The sequence below is a fragment of the Lolium rigidum genome, chromosome 7, assembly GCF_022539505.1.
Source record: "Lolium rigidum isolate FL_2022 chromosome 7, APGP_CSIRO_Lrig_0.1, whole genome shotgun sequence".
Lineage (NCBI taxonomy): Eukaryota > Viridiplantae > Streptophyta > Magnoliopsida > Poales > Poaceae > Lolium > Lolium rigidum.
Genome location: NC_061514.1, coordinates 340,211,044 through 340,228,325, shown reverse-complemented (window position 1 = coordinate 340,228,325; position 17,282 = coordinate 340,211,044). Strand labels below are relative to the sequence as shown.

Sequence of the window (17,282 nt, the reverse complement as noted above, 5' to 3'; positions counted from 1 at the left end):
CGCCGGCCCGGCCTCCTCTCACCCGACCGGCGTCGCCCCCACGAGCCGGCCCTCCACCGCGCGCACACGAACTCCCCGGCCACCTTTGGCAGCGGGGGTGCCGCCACCACCGCGGGGGAGGCCGCCGGCGGCAGCGGCTAGGAGGGGCCAGACGGGGAGGACCTTCGGCGGCGCTCGGATGTGCCCCTGGCGTCGGCGGGGAGCGACACGAGGGGGAGAGACGCGAGAAAGACTCCCATATGATTTATTAATAGTTTTGGACAATATCTTTGACTAGAAATAGCCAAATAGTCCTTTAATTAAACTAGACCATGATCATTTAAAGTAAGCATGGAATATTTTTGCAGAAACAATTAGTACAAGTGTAATTTGATTTATAGGAGTTGGAATTAACTTAAAAGCATTTTTGGTTGATTTTTAATAATTGTTTGAAGTTTGAAAAGTTACTACCTTGTTATTTTTACTATTCAAATTATACAATAGTTGATGATACAAACTTGAGCCAAAGGCCACCAAACTTGTTTCCAGTGCTTGGATTACTTTCTAATATCCTTTTAAACCTCAACCACATCAATGGGGTCAAGAGAAACCAAATCAAATTGAAAATAGAAGGATTTTCCAAAAAAAAACACCTATGTGGCTATGGCCAATTTTGAGAATCTTTAACCTAGACCCTTTTGGTTTGCACCATTGATTAGAGATGGTTACTAAACACTTATTACCACTTTTGGAACCAAAGAAACACAATTCAAATAAAAATCCAACTCAAATTGTGCTCACATATGATGATGGTCAAATCTGCCAATTATATTCTGGTCACTACTTTGAGCCCCTGCAATTCAATATCTCCAAATCTACTTGGCCATTTTCAGGTTTATCTTTGGGAAAACCCTACTCCAACGCTGTCACCACACCAGCAAGAGAGTTTCAGTTTCAAGGCCAGATTGAGGGAGAGCACACACGTATAGCTTTCATCAGTCAACTGGAACGACTAATAGAATACAAGAAATATATAACAATAACTAATAAGTTACACCTTATACAGGCTGTGACATTAAGAATACACACAGCATAGGCACATACATCGTCAAATTTTCCTTCCCCTACATATGTATACCACAAGAAAGAATGTTAGCCGCGGCGCACTAACCACTAGGAGTGGGTATCAGCGCCAGCATTTGGTTCTTGATGATACCCATGCACATCTCAATCTCCCTGAAGATCGGGACATTCTGCGAGCTGCACGGTTGTAGGCGTGAGAGCGCCGAATCGAGAATGTGCGCCACTTCGGCAGGATGATACTGCTTCTCCGTGCAGTTCTGATGCATTCAAAGGAAGAATACCCATTAGAACACCAGCACATAATGCCTGAAGAATATGCAAGATCTCTGGTTTGTTTACCTGTATCATAAGGATGGTAGCTACACAGGATGAAATCAACTCTGAAGGGAACTGAGTTTCAGAATCACGGCCGTTGGGCAATCTTGGACCGGAAACGTTAGTCGTCGCAGGGTCAAAGCGGCCAGAAGTGCTGTTATCCTGACAGGCTGAATTCGCCTGTCCCGAATCGGGAGGTATCCGCCGTATGCCTAGTATGCTAGAACCAAAACCAGTGCCACGGATATTCAGATTGTCTAGTGCTTCCCCTATTTTCGCAAAAGCATTCTCCCCGTCACTTACTTTGCACATTGCCTGATTACACAGAAAAAGGTAGATAGCAGACACGTAAATTAATAATAAAGCAAAGTTGTATACTTCAGTAACACCAGATGTACAAGGGAAGAATAAAATAGGCAATGCTTCAGACATGAAAGAAAAATCTAGAAGCTAAATGCTCCATGCATCCAACACTAAACCTAATTGTGAGGGTGCAGACTACAGAAAATAGATTACAAAAATGGAACAGGAAATTATCAACGAACCATGAATCTTTTAGTTACCTCAAGCAAAAAGTAGGTTCTCTTTGCTACTTATTCACTTTAAATTTTCACGCATTTCATTATTAACTCAATATTTACTGTTAGATTACGAATTTGAAATATTTTTAATTAATATGATCTCGTAAGTGGTGAAGTCCAAAGAGCAATATAGGGTTCATGATCTGGTTGAAAAGGATCGTTTTCTGCATTCTGACAGCATATATGCTTTTAACTATTACCATGCAATGAGACTGATCTATACTAACGGATGCGGATGGTGATCATCCAACGTATATAAAGGAATGAATATCAAGGAGCCCTGGACTGAATAACATAATAACATGATAAAGTATAAATACGTATGACTATCTAACCTGAATAGCAACATCAACCATTGCCTTAGCTCTGCACCTCGAAGTCTCAATAATTTCCATGACTTGGGATCCAGACTCCTGGTTAATATAACCAAAAAGGTTAGATGCGTCTGGTGTTCTATTAAAAGCACCACTGTTTTCCACGCATTTAGGAATAGGATATGACTGTGTGGGATGCCCATGAAATGTGTTACGTTGCCGCAGAGAAAGCAAGGCCGAAGCAACCTGAGTATGAAAATATATTGTTGAATCTTGTTAGTGCATGAAATCCACACACAAAAAAGACTACTGCAAGTGACATGTAGAACTGGGAATTACATGATCATTCGAATCTCTTAGCTGTACAAGCACCATGGCATATTGCTTCCTGAAGTGCTCCAAATCTCTAATAGTTTCCCCATCCTTCTGCTTTCCAGACACCTCTTCATTCATGTGCCTCAATTCTACCAGCAAAGCTTCCTACAAAAGATTAAATAGTTCATAGACATAAATATTGTGCACTTGGATCGCGTAAAAAATCCCCTAGCATGTTTATCCAATAAATTATTATTGCATACTGGCCCCACAGTGGAATTTGGATGATTGTAGAGCCCTTCAGTCACAGGCTGACATGGAACCAAAACAGACTCATGGTCGTATGGATTCACCCAATTCCAATTTTCAATTATGACTTCCAACTTTTAATAACAAAGGTGGTTTCCATTTTCATCTTCAGACACTAGAGAAAACACAATCACAAAGACCAAGCATGTTGCACTTGCCTTTTTATCAAGGGCGCGTGATAGGTCAGCAAGAGCCCTTATATCTGCTTCTCGTTCCTGTAGCTGTGACAGTGTACATGGCTGACTATACATTGCCTGTTGTGCAGCAACTGTAGACTCATTTCCAGTATTTTTTGCATGTGCAACTGAATCAAATGTGTCTCCCTGTTGCAGAAATTCCACAAGGGAGCAACAGTTAGGTTATTCCACATCGAGTACATATATTATAAAGCTCCCACTACATATGATGTCATCTTAGCTTGCTTCATTAAAATACTTGTTGAGTGACTAAAAAGTACAAAGGAAGTTGCATCAGCACCGGTGAAACTCACATTTGGTATGAATTTTGCTGCGCCGCCACCACCATACTCTCTAGATCGATCCTCAAATTTTACTTCTGGGAAGCTGCGGTAGTATTTATTCACGATATTTTGCCGTCGGAGAGATTCGGGGAAATTTTCCAGTGGGTGTAGTGGCATACAATCAATATCCTGCAAAGTAAAGAAGTCCTTAACATTCAACAACTTTTTTGTGGGTGAATAACAGCAACCTATTTGACATGGCAATATTTCATCTTTACATTGGTTTAGTTATTATATTCGAACAGACATAAAGAAGAAACATTTGCACTAAGCTACTCAGATAGAAAATTCTTCCATAAGTATAACACCCCACATCCTCGGGTATAAAACAAATGAATAGAATGGGTATAGCTGTGCAAGGAAAGCCAATCACATTAAAGCATAGTGACCAAAACACAAAATGTATACCGCTCTCCCACCAGAGTAAAACAAGAGTTGTCCTAGAATTTGTGCGGTCAAGCTAATTAACCTTTGATCAATAAACATTTTATGTTTTTTAGGTTGAAGATATGAAAATATCAGTAGATTACTGTCTACATGTTATATATATATATATAATATATTTTATAATATATATATATATATATATATTTTAGATTTTACAATGATAGTACACCGTAGAAACTTCCGGTCGCAAATCAAAATTGTTTTCTGCGGATTACGTGAGTGTACAAAACGACACTTTGGTCCATCCACATGGACAAATGAAGAGAAACAAAAAAAATGTATTACTCTTAGTTTTCAGTTCAGCATGGACAAATGAAGAGAAACAGTTTAGTGAAAGCATGCATTGCAGAGTGGAATACAAGAAATCAAAACAAATCAGTAGATAACGTTTTAAACCATAAGAGATAAAATAAAACATGCCACAAAAATAATCAAAATAGAACTTAGATATATATTGTTTACCATGACAAACTCAACACCCAGCTCCGACCGATCAAATTGAACCCGGCAACGGTCAAGGTCAACAGTCAAAACACTGCCATCATGAAGTTCCCTGGTTTTGGGATGACAGGCTATGACACGCTGTCCAACTGCTAAAGGTCGAGCAAGATCAGTTGGTAGACCTTCTCGAACACCAGACTGGAGTTCAGCATAGTGTTGTCTGACTGACTCTCGATACTGAGAAAGCTTCTCTCTCTCCTCATGTAAAAACTGCTTCGACAATCGACGTGGCTTTCCAAGAGAACTGCAAAAAATTAGTCTCAGAAAACAAACAAAGCTGAAGCAAAAAAAATCAACTGAAGATGACAGACCTCCGTATAACACCCCACTCAACACGAGTCAGCCTTGGCACATGACCCAACTTAACATGATTCAGGTACTCGACAAATTCACTCTTTGCAAACCATGGGTAATCAATTGCACTATAGAACCATTCGGACATGCACCATCTACGGAGAAATCGTGACGATAAGCAGTGAGAGAGCTTGTCCTGCAAGGGGTCAGGAAAAACATAAGTTGTAACTTCTATACCTTGCAAATGATGAGATGAATAGATCAGAAAAGTTTCTTGACAAAACATCAAACCTTAAGATCGAGAACGTTATTCACTGGGTAGGTAACATTATCGCAGGAATCATCAGCACCCTCAGGAGGCTTACACTCTGGAGTAAGTGCTTTTAAAATGCCTAATTTGCGCCGGCTTCTAGCCTTCGACGGCGAGTCAGATTGCTGAGTTATTGCATTTTGTGTTGTGTCCATATTATCCATGGCTTCTTTTCCAAAATCAGCAGGTGCTGGAGAACTTTCCTGTGCTTTGGACTTGTTTTGTTTTGAAACTGGACTAACATGAGTATGCCTAGCCTTATTAGAAACTACATTCCCTTCTTCAGCAGAAACCTAGCAAAGGCAGATATACAAGCAAAATCATATTTTGCCATTTAAGAAGAACACGGGAGGAAAGAAAAATGTCAACTTGGCCATTTCAAGTTTTAAATTCACAAAGCCAAGGAGTGTCTGGGAGTGACATACTGTAGTAGTTCACCCACGGAAAATTTACAAAAAAAGATGTTTGGAAGGGAATACTTTGGCAACAGCAATGAGAGTTACTTTCATCAATGTATGTCTTAGTAGTCTCCCCATTTGCTATATGTCATTCACATAAAAAACTATATACCACATGGATAAGAGAAGGAGAAAGTTGCTTAAAAACAAGGAGGTCATGCAACAAAAAAGTATTTTCTCCTCTTAAGTGGGAGAAGGTATGTTATCCAAATGGAGGTTTAAAGATTAAGAATCAGAGAGAGCTTTATTTTGTTCTTCTTACTAAATGAAAACTGTTTATCAGGAGCAACAAAAGAAAAGGCAAGACTATAAGTGGGGTGCGTACCTCAGTCTTCTCAATATCTTTTAGTGCATTCTTTGCATCTTTGGAGATCTGAACATAAAGCAGCAAATATATGCAAATCATAAGCAACGTACAGAACTAACAATATTGTGGCTTGTCACATGTTCAACAGGTAACAGTTTTGCAGGTACCTTTCCTGTGGAATACTTTCTTTTCTTTTTCTCCGTTTTAACACCACATTTACAATCTTGCTGCTTTACTTCAGAAATAGCACTTCCATCATGATGTGGATCTTTAGTTAGTCTAGCTTTTTTCCTAGTAACCATCTCAATGTTTACAAGTTCTGACTGCCTTTTAATCTTCTTCGTTTTTCTGGAGTTGTCTTTTTTCTCAAAAAGTGGTACTGCTGCAGGAACATTAGGCTTCTCATCAGATTCATTTGGCTTCTCGTCAGATTCATTGTCTTTGCTTTCATCCTTAATGTGTGCTGATGATTCTGGAAAACAAGCACAGGCAATATCAATAGCACAATCAAACACAAAGCATTACAAACTTAGCATATTGGTCAAAACCTAACTCTGCAAAACCACTTTTGTCCATAACTTTTCTGAGATTTTCACATGATGGTCGGACTGCTAAAACTTGCAAAAATTCTACCTTTGAGGACCTGGTTAAACAATTTGTTGAACAGTATGCCCAGTATCTACAATTCTTGTGGTTGCAAATGGAAGCCGGTGAATGAAGTTAAGTGTGTTGCAGGTAAAACAGGTGGAAGGTATCTACACAGCTACAGAGTTGCCTAAACATTTGCTGTATCCATTTCTTCCATAAGACATGCAGGCATGCTTGGAGCTGTGGGGGTACATAAATGGTCCTTGTATGTATAGGAATTTATGCAGATTGCAGAACTCCTTTAAGATTAGACTCCACAAAAGATTAGAACGACATATTGGCTCCACGGATAATCAGCTCTGACTCCATTGTACAGCGATTGCAAGAACTTAAGTACTACTCCCTCCGGTCCTATTTAATTGACTCAGATTTAGTACAAAGTTGTGCTAAATCCGAGTCAATTAAAAGAGACTAGAGGGAGTACCTCTGTCCATAAATAGACGTCTGAGATTTCTCTAAATTTGGATGTATCTAGACGCTATTTAGTGTCTAGATACATCCAGATTTAGACAAACTTCGGATATCTATTTATAGACGGAGGGCATACTAAACTGTACTGCCAAGCTGTCCATTGCATGGTTTTGCCACCGCATCACATAATCATTAAAAAAGTAACTACTATTACATGATAAAGGATACAATGAGGTGCACGGAAATTAAATAGTAAAAAAATATTGCCACTTCTGAATTAGCACCATAGTCTGGGATAAGACTAACCAGATTCAGCATTGGAAGAAGGCTGTAGAATATTCACAGATATATCAGCTAATGTATGCAATGCATCGAGAGCTGAGATTTCATCTGCCAAACAAAGTCCAATTAGGCAAATCAGGACCAAAGGTTTGTGCTATATAGATACAAAAGCAAGAATTCCAACAAAGTATCCTTACAACTTAGCAAGCATTACACAGTAAAATAAATAATGTGTGAGCGCAAAGCAAAGATGAACAGACTGTATTACAATTTACAAAGAACAACAGATCCTCCTTACGAAGTTTGTAGAGCAACGTCGATTTCAGTGTAATAATCATTACATAGTTCTGTTTGAGTTTTCCATGGTAGGGAGATTGTCAGTTTATTTTACAAATGCAACAACCCAATGAAGACAACAAATATTCTGAAATAAAACTGATGGTTGACCACCAAAGCATAGGACATACTTATGTTTCACCACAGAATCAAGAAAATACTGTGATGTACGTAAATATGAGAAGCTTAGCCCATTGTCCTTCTTGCTGGAATACTATTCTCATTCAATTAAAAAAATCGAGAAAACACAAAAAGCCTTTGTGTTTCTTTTCATTGAAAAGGTAGAAGGGTTTGTGTTACACTCCTCCGAAGAGGTTTACTATTATCATTCAATAATATAAATATGTCTATATTGTATTTCAATAGTTGAGAAAATACTACCGTGCAACTTTATAAAAGATAAGACTCAAGTCAATAAACCACCTAACTGATAGTTTCAACTGTGCTAGAAGCCTAGAAGAAAATATGCTGTGAGCCTGTGATCATCTTTCAATAATTCCATTACCTTTCTAAAAATAAAAGATAAGATCAGACATACCGCCAAAAAATAGCTGGCGACTTCTTTTGCTTGATTTATTAGATGGCCATGAAGCTTTACTTCCTAATGCGTCCACCTCTGATTCATATTTAGCTTTTCTGGCGCTGTACCCTTCTTCAGTGCCACTGCAAGCCTCTCTGTCATCTTCGAATTGATCATCTGTTTTGTGTGCAGCTTTCTTTCTTCTCCTCTGAGGCCTCTTCAATTTTTGCTTAGACTTGCCAAATGCAGAGCCTTCATTGTTCATAAAATAAGAATCATATTTGGGATGGTCACCAGTCTCTGCTTCCCTGCTTCCTAAGCTACCTTCTGGATAATCAGCTTCTACTTGAAATCCATGCATCTTTGAGCTTCCCATCTCTGAATCCGCATTCTGCAAACATCATACAGATATGATCATGCAATTACCTTGCAAGATGAGTGGACTAGAGACAAAGAGCAAATAGATCCTGGGTTCTTACTTTTCTGTCGGCACTTTTAATAGGAGACAGGAACATATGATCACTCGATCTTCCAGGTGTTTGAGAAACCTGAGGTGAGCCTCCTCTTTGACAGACCTCTGCTAGAGCTAGAGCTGCTACATGAGCACCTTCATCATCACCATTAGTAGCATCTGGTTTTGCTTGTCTATTTGCTGGACCTATCTTGTCATCTCGGTGGTACATGCTTGCAACAGGCACTCGCGGGGTCCTTTTTCCAACAGCACGTGGCCTGTTCCCTACAAACAAGTCTAGACAAGTTTCAAGACCTCAATCCTAATTTTGTTTATGAGTACACAGTGCCACATCTTAATACTGTGCAGCCATGAAGCAAATTTCAGAGGTCATATTTTCAACCATTAAATAGCAGTTAGTCCTAAGTTAGAGAGTAGAGAGTAATAACACATGCCGACGGGAACTTAACATAAATGTATCCGTGTTTAATTATAAGAAGGTAACACATATGTATGAGTTCACAATTTCATTGTAGATTGTGAAATGTTCTGTGCTCATAGTTGAATTGTAGATTGTTAACTGTTTACAAAAACTAAAACACTAACAGAGAATAAATTTAGACTTAAAAGCTTTTGGTAAATGAAATTGTGACCTGTTCTGTGTTCTCCTTAGGGCATGTACAAGGTGCTTACGGAGGTGTGCTATTTCTACACCAGAGGTGCCTAATTAAGCATCTGTCCTTTAGAAATAGGCACTCTGCTTCAGAAAAAACCGTGTTTATTTTTTGTAAGCATGCATTACAGATGCCATTAGGGGTGGGCACGGTTCGTGTTCAGAAACCGCACCTGATCTAACGAACCAAATCTCATATGAAATTGCATGGATCAAACCTTTGGGCCAAAATGTCTGCTACACTTAATCCACAGTATCTAATGTAATGATCCATTTCCTTTGGGTGAGGGAGAGCGAGAGCAAGTGCCGCAGAACTCAAGCAAGTTTATCAGCAGGCAGGGAGGCTGGTTACCAGCCCCGCCCTTCTGTATCTTCTCTAAAGCACAGCCTGCCTACCAGTGTTCCACTCAGCTCCCTTTTCTCACTTGCGGCCGCGAGATCTGCCCCCGGTGAGGGCATTGCCGGAGTACGGAGCCCTTCGCTCCTCTATCGTCACTAAGAGCATCTCTAGCAGAGCCCGAACTCGTGGCCGAAACCGTAAAATTCCGGCGAGAATAGGGGTTCGGGCCGAAACTGGGCCAGGACGGAGCCCGAACTCGCGGCCTGGCCCGTATAACGAGTTCAGGCCCCCGAGAAATCGAGCGGTCGCCCCGTATTAAAAGGGTTCGCGGAGGGGTGTTTGGTTTGCAAACACTACTCCCCTCCGCCGTTCCACTCCCTTCGCCGCCGCCAAGCCCCTTTTCCGGCGAGCAATCCAGCAGAGCGCAGGCACCGATCCACCCTCCGCGTCGGCGCGATGGCGTCCCGTGGCGGCTCCCAAGGCCGTGGCGCCAGATTGGGCGGTGGCGACTCGCCGTCACGTCCGCCCGTGTTCCGTACCAAGGCGGAGCGGCGCAAATGGAACCGGTCGGAGGGCGCGCGCAAGCGCAGCGCCCGCCGGTGGACGAACTGGGGGCTCACGCCCCCAGGGAAGCTCGCCAGGTACGGCAACACCGGCGAGGGATCCTCGTCCGGACAGTCAAGCCGCACACCGCGGCTCCCCGTCGCGGACAGCAGCGACGACGAGGACCTCGTCCCCGCGCGGTCGCCCACCATCTCCGCCGGCGACTACGTCCACGGCAGCGACGAGGAGGAGGCCGTCCTCGTGCAGACCAAGGCCGTCAGCGAGGCGGAGGCCCGCGCTCGCTTCCGCCGGGAGGAGGCGGACGTCGTCCGCCAGATCCGAGAATACGCGGCGGACGCGAAATAGTCGAGCTTGACACCGACGACGCGTGAAGCTCCTCCACGACAGCGTCGACGCCGTCTGCCGCCGACACGCTGCGCCACCACCGGCACCGCCGTGCGCATAGGCCACTATTTTAGGCCACATTTTGCTTATCTAAGTAGCGCTCACCGGTGTACAAGTACTTCAGCTTTAATTTGTCGAACCATGTAAGTTTTGATGCTCAATCGGAGCATCAAATTCATCTCGAACTATGATCATCGCCTAATTTACCCGCGACATTTCGAGTTCCGTTTTTCAGTTCCACTTTTACGGTTTCTAGTCTGTGACAACGGTTTTCCGGCCAGTAAACACGAGTTCGGTGAACTGAACTCGCATTTTTCAGTTCACGTGTTTACGGGCTTTGCTAGAGATGCTCTAAGCCGTGCAAAGGAAGCAGACCACAGTTTGTCTCTCTTGATTATTTCTGGATTTTGATTTTGCAATTGAAAAAGATGGATTGAAAGGAAGGGGAGAAAATGAAGTTTTCGCCTGAAGGAATAGGTTCCTGATTTTGTATTATCTCCTGATTGCTTGCTATTTGTATCAAAAAAAACTAGTTAATATTTACCCCTCCTCGCTTGCTGCTCTGCAGACAGGGTGTAGCCGACTAAAATAGGTCCGTCCCTATATTACAATGCACCGATTTCCCCTCGTGTCCTTTTTCTGATCCAAACCTCTGGATCAAAGTCAAAGTGCTCACTGTCTCGGAGCAGGAAGACTGACCCTTGGATTGAGTCGAAATACACACACCCCTAGTTTTCGTTTTTAGATAGAACTTTATTAGACTCAAATTAGAAAATCTACTACCTCTGTCCATAAAAGGATGTCGGAAGTTTGTCTAAATTCAGATGTATCTATACACTTTCATCCGAATTTAGACAAACCTTCGACATCCTTTTGTGGACGGTGGGAGTACTAAAGATTAAAAAAAGAAAAGGACATGTATGCTACTATTCACAGCATATCTGAGTTTTCTATTTCTTCTACTCCCTCTGATTCATATTCTTTATCACTAGTATGAATGTATCTAGAACTAAAATATGTCTAGATACATCTATATTAGTGGCAACTAATATGGATCGGAGGGAGTAATACATTTAGACTTTGATGTTCAAATTACCTCCAGAACGTTTCTTCTTCAACAGAGAAAGGCATCCATAGCTCGATGAAGTGGGCTGAGATTGCAATAGATCAGGGTAGCGTGTATCAGATGTCTTCGACGCAGATTGAAGCTTTGCACGCCCACGCTTCTGTGGCTTCCTAGAAGCTTTCAGTGAATCATTACTCTCGCGATCACTGTTACTTCCATCCTACAGTTCAGAGCATATGTCCTTAGTTACAAACAGTCTTGGTAAACGCAATAAAATGGCATAGAGCGCTAACAGACTAACTGTGACCCAAGGCTGCACATATGCCACCATAAGGGCTAGGTCCACCATTCCGCTACTTCATAAGAACACATGTTTTGTAATCTTATAAGGGAGAAATTCATTCCATTTTATGATGTTGAAGTAATCCCTCAAGAATGTTGGATGTTGCTATAAATGATGGACAAGTAATGGAGATGTCAGCCTGAAAATCATTTACTAGCTTAATATAGTCAACACAAATGACTATTACAATCTTAATAGTTGCAGCTCCTAAGCATTTCATGCTATTATATTACTAGATGCGACAAATAGTTCTTGTTCTTGTACTTGATATAGTTTTCACAAATATCAAGAATCAACTAATATTTGATATAGTACTTTATGGAATCCCTGTTCAACTTTCACAACATTTTCAGGTATCCGTGGAAAGAACTACAGAAGCTTGAACATTATAGGCATTCAAGTTTAACTTTACCAGAATATTATAGTGATCGGTCATCATCGCTATCAACCCTGCAGCAGTAGCAGTTCCCTCTGCAAGAGATAAATATGCCTGGACATACAACAGAGCTTGATCAATTTATCAGCATAACCATTAAAAAATAGCAAAAGAAAGACACATACATGCAAAATGAATTGTGCAACTTATACAATCTATTTAACCAACCTATCATGCAGGAGATAAGGCTGGAACCAAATGGATGGAATCCAAGATCTCAGTATATATCACAATGATTATTGACTGATACTGTGGCCAGCCCTGGGATCTTATGCTATGAAAAACTCGAGTATTGCTTTGCTAAAATTAGCCCACTAAGCTACAAGAAACAACATCACAACAATAAACTAATGCCACACATTTTTCCTAGTCAGGATTGAAAGTTAAAACAAGGTGGTGTGTGGTAGTTAATCAAGTGCAGACAGTCCAGAACCGCAACCGACCCACCGAACACAAAGGAAGGCTGGGATTTACCCTATTCATGTTGTAAAGAGCCTCCACCATATCAGATGTTCTATCATGGACGGCAGCAGCCACCTGCAAGTTGAGATGAACAATCAGTAATATAAATTCAGGTCTTCAAACTAGATAGCATCCTTATTAAACCTGCTCCCACCCACCAGCAGGATCGGAGGAAGTGAGAGTAGTAAGTTTGCCAGGCTAGGTGGCCTCTGAGGACCAGAGACGTAGTTAACCCAAAAAATGGCTGAGTGGAGTGGGATTTTGAGTTTTGACTAAGGAAGCCCGAAGCCAACGAAGATAGGTTTGGTGTGAACTGAGTTGAGTCCGGCCCGTTTAGGTGACAACCCCACCTTTTACAGTCACAGGGGAATGCAACGGTGGTAGCACACTGCTGCTACTATTTGAAACTCGCATGGTCACACTTCCTTAAGGAATGCAAGGATCTAGGAAAATATGTAACTACTCCATATTTGTACACCAAGCTTGATCTTGTCTCTCGGTACATGGAAGACTGCTAGGACTCTGCTTGAACAACAATATATGTTTATTATAGTGCATTAGCTTCTCAGATACTGCCTACATTGATATAACAGCATGATATGATAGATTGCCAAGATTGTTTTCCCTGTATATAAGCCACATATATTTAACAACTTGGAAATAACGAACATGTAGTACGAGCAGTGAGCTACAAAAGACCACAACAAGCCAACAGCCAGCTGGGTCTGATAAGTGATAATACTCTCGAGAAAACGCAAAGGACCTTTGCGTTCCATTTCATTGAAAGGTAGAGTTTGATTTACAATCCTCCTAAGAGGTGGGTTACAACATGTTCGTTATTTTCAAGTGATAATACTGCTGCTTGATAAAAATAAATTTCTCGGGTAATCATGTTGGGGGTGTAGTATGCGGTTACCTAAAGAACAAAATTTCTAACTGTTGAATAAAAGTACTCCCACACCACAATAAGAAGGCAGAGATCAAACCTTCTTCCAATCTTTTCCATATTTTCTATAAGCTCCATAGAAGTGCTCCAGCTCATCTTTGGTCCACTGAGAACCAAGGTCAGATAACTTTTTCTTCTGCAAATAAATGCTTCTCTGATCAATGACACAACTATGTGATTGTATAAACCACGGTAGAGTGCAGATACTTACTCGCACTTTATTTTTATGTACAACCGCGGCATCCTTATCGTTCCAGTCTTCATTGATTTTGGCATAGCGCTTGTTTACGTTTCTCACTTTCCTTGTCGAAGACATTGAGAGTCACGGAACAACCTGAAATACAGCTCACTGGAGATTAGACGGTTTGCTTCAGTAGCATTTTGGACGAAAATCAAAAAAGGGGGGCTGAAAAAGCAAATCTAAGCAGGAAGACTTTCCGCGATAAAACATGTGTTACATACACAACCTTCATGATCTAATGTTACTACATATAAGGAAGCTATGTGCCATGACGAGAAGCAATCTCTTGCAAACTGAATGATAAAAAAAAAATGGGGCGCTGCTAAGTGTGGCGTTTAGTTAAGATGGGCTGTTTGAACCTTGTGCAAAAAAGTGAGCACGGGGTGAGTTCACATGACCAACCAACATGGAATATAGATGGAGGAGGGATGGTGCATAATTTAATAACACTACAAGGCGAGTAAATAGCACCCAGCGACGTAGCAGGAGTATGTTACATTGTTGGCGCTAAGCTATTTAATCCGTGAACGGAAGGAAGAACTTCCTGCTTTAATGCGTGTGCTTAATCTCTTTCCTCTTTTACTACCTAGTACACAACGTCTGATGTTTGTGCAATTTAATTCCTGGAGGCGCCCTAATCCCATCCTGGGGAACTTTAGCTAGCGTCCAGCTGCGCGCGGGGGGGAATCGGGGAATAGAGCGGCACGCGATGATAAAGTGCAATGAGAGAGAGCGCGCGCGCGCAGAGGCAGAGGGTAGGAACAATACCGGGGGTGAGTGGCGCGAGCGTGGCCGGCGACCTCGGCGCGGGCGGGCCTGGACGAGTCCGCGGCGGATAGGGCCCCTCTGCGGACCTGATTGGGGCGGGGCGGTGGTGCGGAAGTGAGGACGGAGCTAGGGTTGGGTGGGCGGCGCGAGGGGGATCGGGGAGGGAGCTCGATCGGGGTGGCGCGGAGGAGCGGCGCCGTCGAGGAATCGGCGGAGTGCGGGTGGGGATTTTGGAAAGGGAGAAATGGGTGCGGGATTCGAACTTGTAGATGTGCAGGAAGAAGAAGAAGACGAGGAAGAATCCACGGGGTTGAGAAGACATTCCGAGGGAGGGAGCCCCGTTCAGGCCCGGCCCTGAGGGCGCCCCGGAAACCGAGGGGCCCAAGCCCAGCTAGCTACTGGGCCTGGCTGACATGCAGTTCTCCATTGCTGCACAATGGGGTCTATAAAATCTGGCGACTCCCCTTGTAATCAGCAATATTAGGTGAAAAAAAAAGGGCAACTCCTATTCATCACCAGCGGGTGATGGTTACAAACCATCGCCCGCGTGGTTTCACCCGTGGGAGACTTTGGGCCGCGGCCCATTAACATACAGGGAGCCTGTAGGCCTCGTTTCGGTTTTTGTCTACTTTTTTTTGGTTTTTCTTGGGTTTCAGTTTTCTTCGGTTTTTCTTTGATTTTTGATTTTTCCTTTTTTCTTTTTTAACAAAATTTAAAGTTAAGCAAATTTCAAATTCGAACAAATTTTAAAGTAAGCAAATTTTTAATCTTAGAAAATTTCGAATCTAGGCAATTTTTAAATCTAAGCAAATTTCAAATCTGGGTAAATTTGAAATCTAAGTAAATTTTGGAGTCTGAAATTTTTCGAAATAACCGAACTAATGGGCCAGGCCCATTAACGGGTTCCCCTTACCAATGGTTATAAACCATAGCTAAGGGGTGATGGTTAGCACTGCCCAAAAAAGGGGACGAGAGGCTTCACCTAGAGGGAGCTCGGCTGGGGAGGAGCTGGCGGAGTTGAGGACGGCCGAGGAGGGCGTCTTCCGGTGGCGACGGGGACGACTCAGAAGTTGCTGGCGCCGTCGACCTTGAAGGAGCGGACCGGAGCGGACAGAGGCGGGTGAGTCAGGCGGACTGTGAGGGAGGACCGCGGGAGATATGCGGGGGAAACCCTATTGTCTCGCTATGTTCCTACCGTGAGCTAGGGAAAGATTGGAAAAGTTGATTCGGGCTAGAGGAGAGATGGTCTAGAAAAATCGGAAATTCAATTTGGGTCATGGGTGTATATGCTCCCTACACCCAAAAAAACATATTTCTAATTGTAAAAAAATAGCAAAAATTTTGCATGTACATCTCGACAATCTATGTGCGTTCGTGTAGTTTCGTGAGAAACCGATATTTTTGTGGTCGATGTAAAAAGAAAAAACAAGTCTCACAAAAAGTCTTATTTTTAGCACAATATTTTTTTTGCACAACTCAAACTACAAGTTGATTTTTCATGGAAAGACTTTGTGTGTACGTAGAATGCAGCCCCGTCGATGGCGATGATCGAAGAGATCGATCGATCCAGGCCCCCATATTTCAGGGGCCCCCGATTTTCTTCAGCCCAGTACATATTTTTATACAGCCTAGACCCAACAAGGCACGATGGATCCTTCCTTTGCCCAAAAAAATCTCATCGCGACCGATCAGTTCGCCTTCCAGATCGCGATCGAGATACAATGCGTTTCCACGACGTTTTCAAAGCTGCTGTTCCGCCTCGCCCCGGCGTGGGCGTCCGCCGCCCGCGAGGCCGCGTGTGCCCGCCTCCTGCTGATCCGATCCTTCCTTCCGGTGGATCCTTGCCGGTGACCTCGGCGTTTTTCTATCTGTTGTCCAGCCCGATTCTCAGTTCCTCAATCGGATTGAGCCAATCCTAATCAGCGATCAGGTATTAAACTAGTAGTGTACTGCACTGTAGTCTGTATGCAACTTGCCGCTTCATCACTCGGTCTTACCGTTAGTAGTTTCCTTTTTACCAATCTACCATGGCCTGAATTTCCTGCAAGGACTATGACAAATTTAATTGTTGTTAAACAAATCCAAAATTTCGGAACTTGCTGCTGTTTCAATTGAGAAATCCCTGATTAATTTGTAGAGCAGCCACGCAGTAGTGTGTACTAATACTATGTTGTCAACAACTAGTCATGAACTCATGATGCCTCCTTATTTTGTTGATTTGTTAAACATGAAAAATAATGAGAAGAACAAAGTGTCTATTCGGTGCTGAAAAGAAGAAGAAAGGAAAGAAATTAGATGCAGTAACTCGACGAATGATATCTTGAAGAAGATTAATTATAAAGATATAATTGAAGAATTTATTTTAAGAAATACGACATGAATGATGCTGAGGTTTGTTTATTACTGCGGTGCTATATTTCACTCTTACAATGAAAACTAGATATATATTGAGCTTTGTCTGAAATAGTACACACTGAACTTATATAGTTAAATGAACACATGATTTCATTTTACTAGTTATGAAGTTTGAATAAAAAAATTTAGCCCCATTCTTTAAGTCGCACCAGGGCCCCCATATCCTGGAGACGGGGCTGGTAGAATGTCAAGATGTACATGATACGTCTCCGACGTATCGATAATTTCTTATGTTCCATGCTATATTATTGATGATATCTACA

General features: G+C 42.3%; 1 protein-coding gene across 3 annotated transcripts; it reads right to left on the bottom strand.

Annotated features, from left to right (window-relative positions):
- Nucleotides 1-944: 944 nt before the first annotated feature.
- Nucleotides 945-13,924, bottom strand: LOC124669783 (protein ALWAYS EARLY 2-like). 3 transcript variants are annotated; one of them, XM_047206325.1, is made up of 19 exons: nt 13,807-13,924; nt 13,636-13,731; nt 12,662-12,724; nt 12,164-12,241; nt 11,439-11,628; nt 8,410-8,678; nt 7,949-8,321; nt 7,099-7,182; nt 5,901-6,205; nt 5,752-5,799; nt 4,950-5,261; nt 4,676-4,854; nt 4,326-4,608; nt 3,387-3,545; nt 3,055-3,222; nt 2,612-2,752; nt 2,294-2,518; nt 1,402-1,692; nt 945-1,319 (listed from the first exon to the last, which is right to left on the bottom strand). In XM_047206325.1, exons 1-19 carry the CDS (start codon nt 13,909-13,911, stop codon nt 1,146-1,148), a joined length of 3,543 nt encoding a protein of 1,180 aa, XP_047062281.1. In that variant the 5' UTR covers nt 13,912-13,924; the 3' UTR covers nt 945-1,145. The 3 variants fall into 3 exon arrangements, with proteins under 3 accessions (XP_047062281.1, XP_047062282.1, XP_047062283.1); XM_047206326.1 differs by having other exon boundaries at nt 3,055-3,219; XM_047206327.1 differs by having other exon boundaries at nt 8,410-8,666.
- Nucleotides 13,925-17,282: the final 3,358 nt, after the last annotated feature.

Excerpts from the sequence above, each read along its gene's own strand:
- LOC124669783 (XM_047206325.1), bottom strand. The coding sequence starts at position 13,911 with ATGTCTTCGACAAGGAAAGTGAGAAACGTAAACAAGCGCTATGCCAAA. Across the intron at positions 7,183-7,948 it reads TCGCCAGCTATTTTTTGGCG|ATGAAATCTCAGCTCTCGAT; the intron begins GTATGTCTGATC and ends TTTGTTTGGCAG. Across the intron at positions 3,546-4,325 it reads TGGGTGTTGAGTTTGTCATG|GATATTGATTGTATGCCACT; the intron begins GTAAACAATATA and ends TTTACTTTGCAG.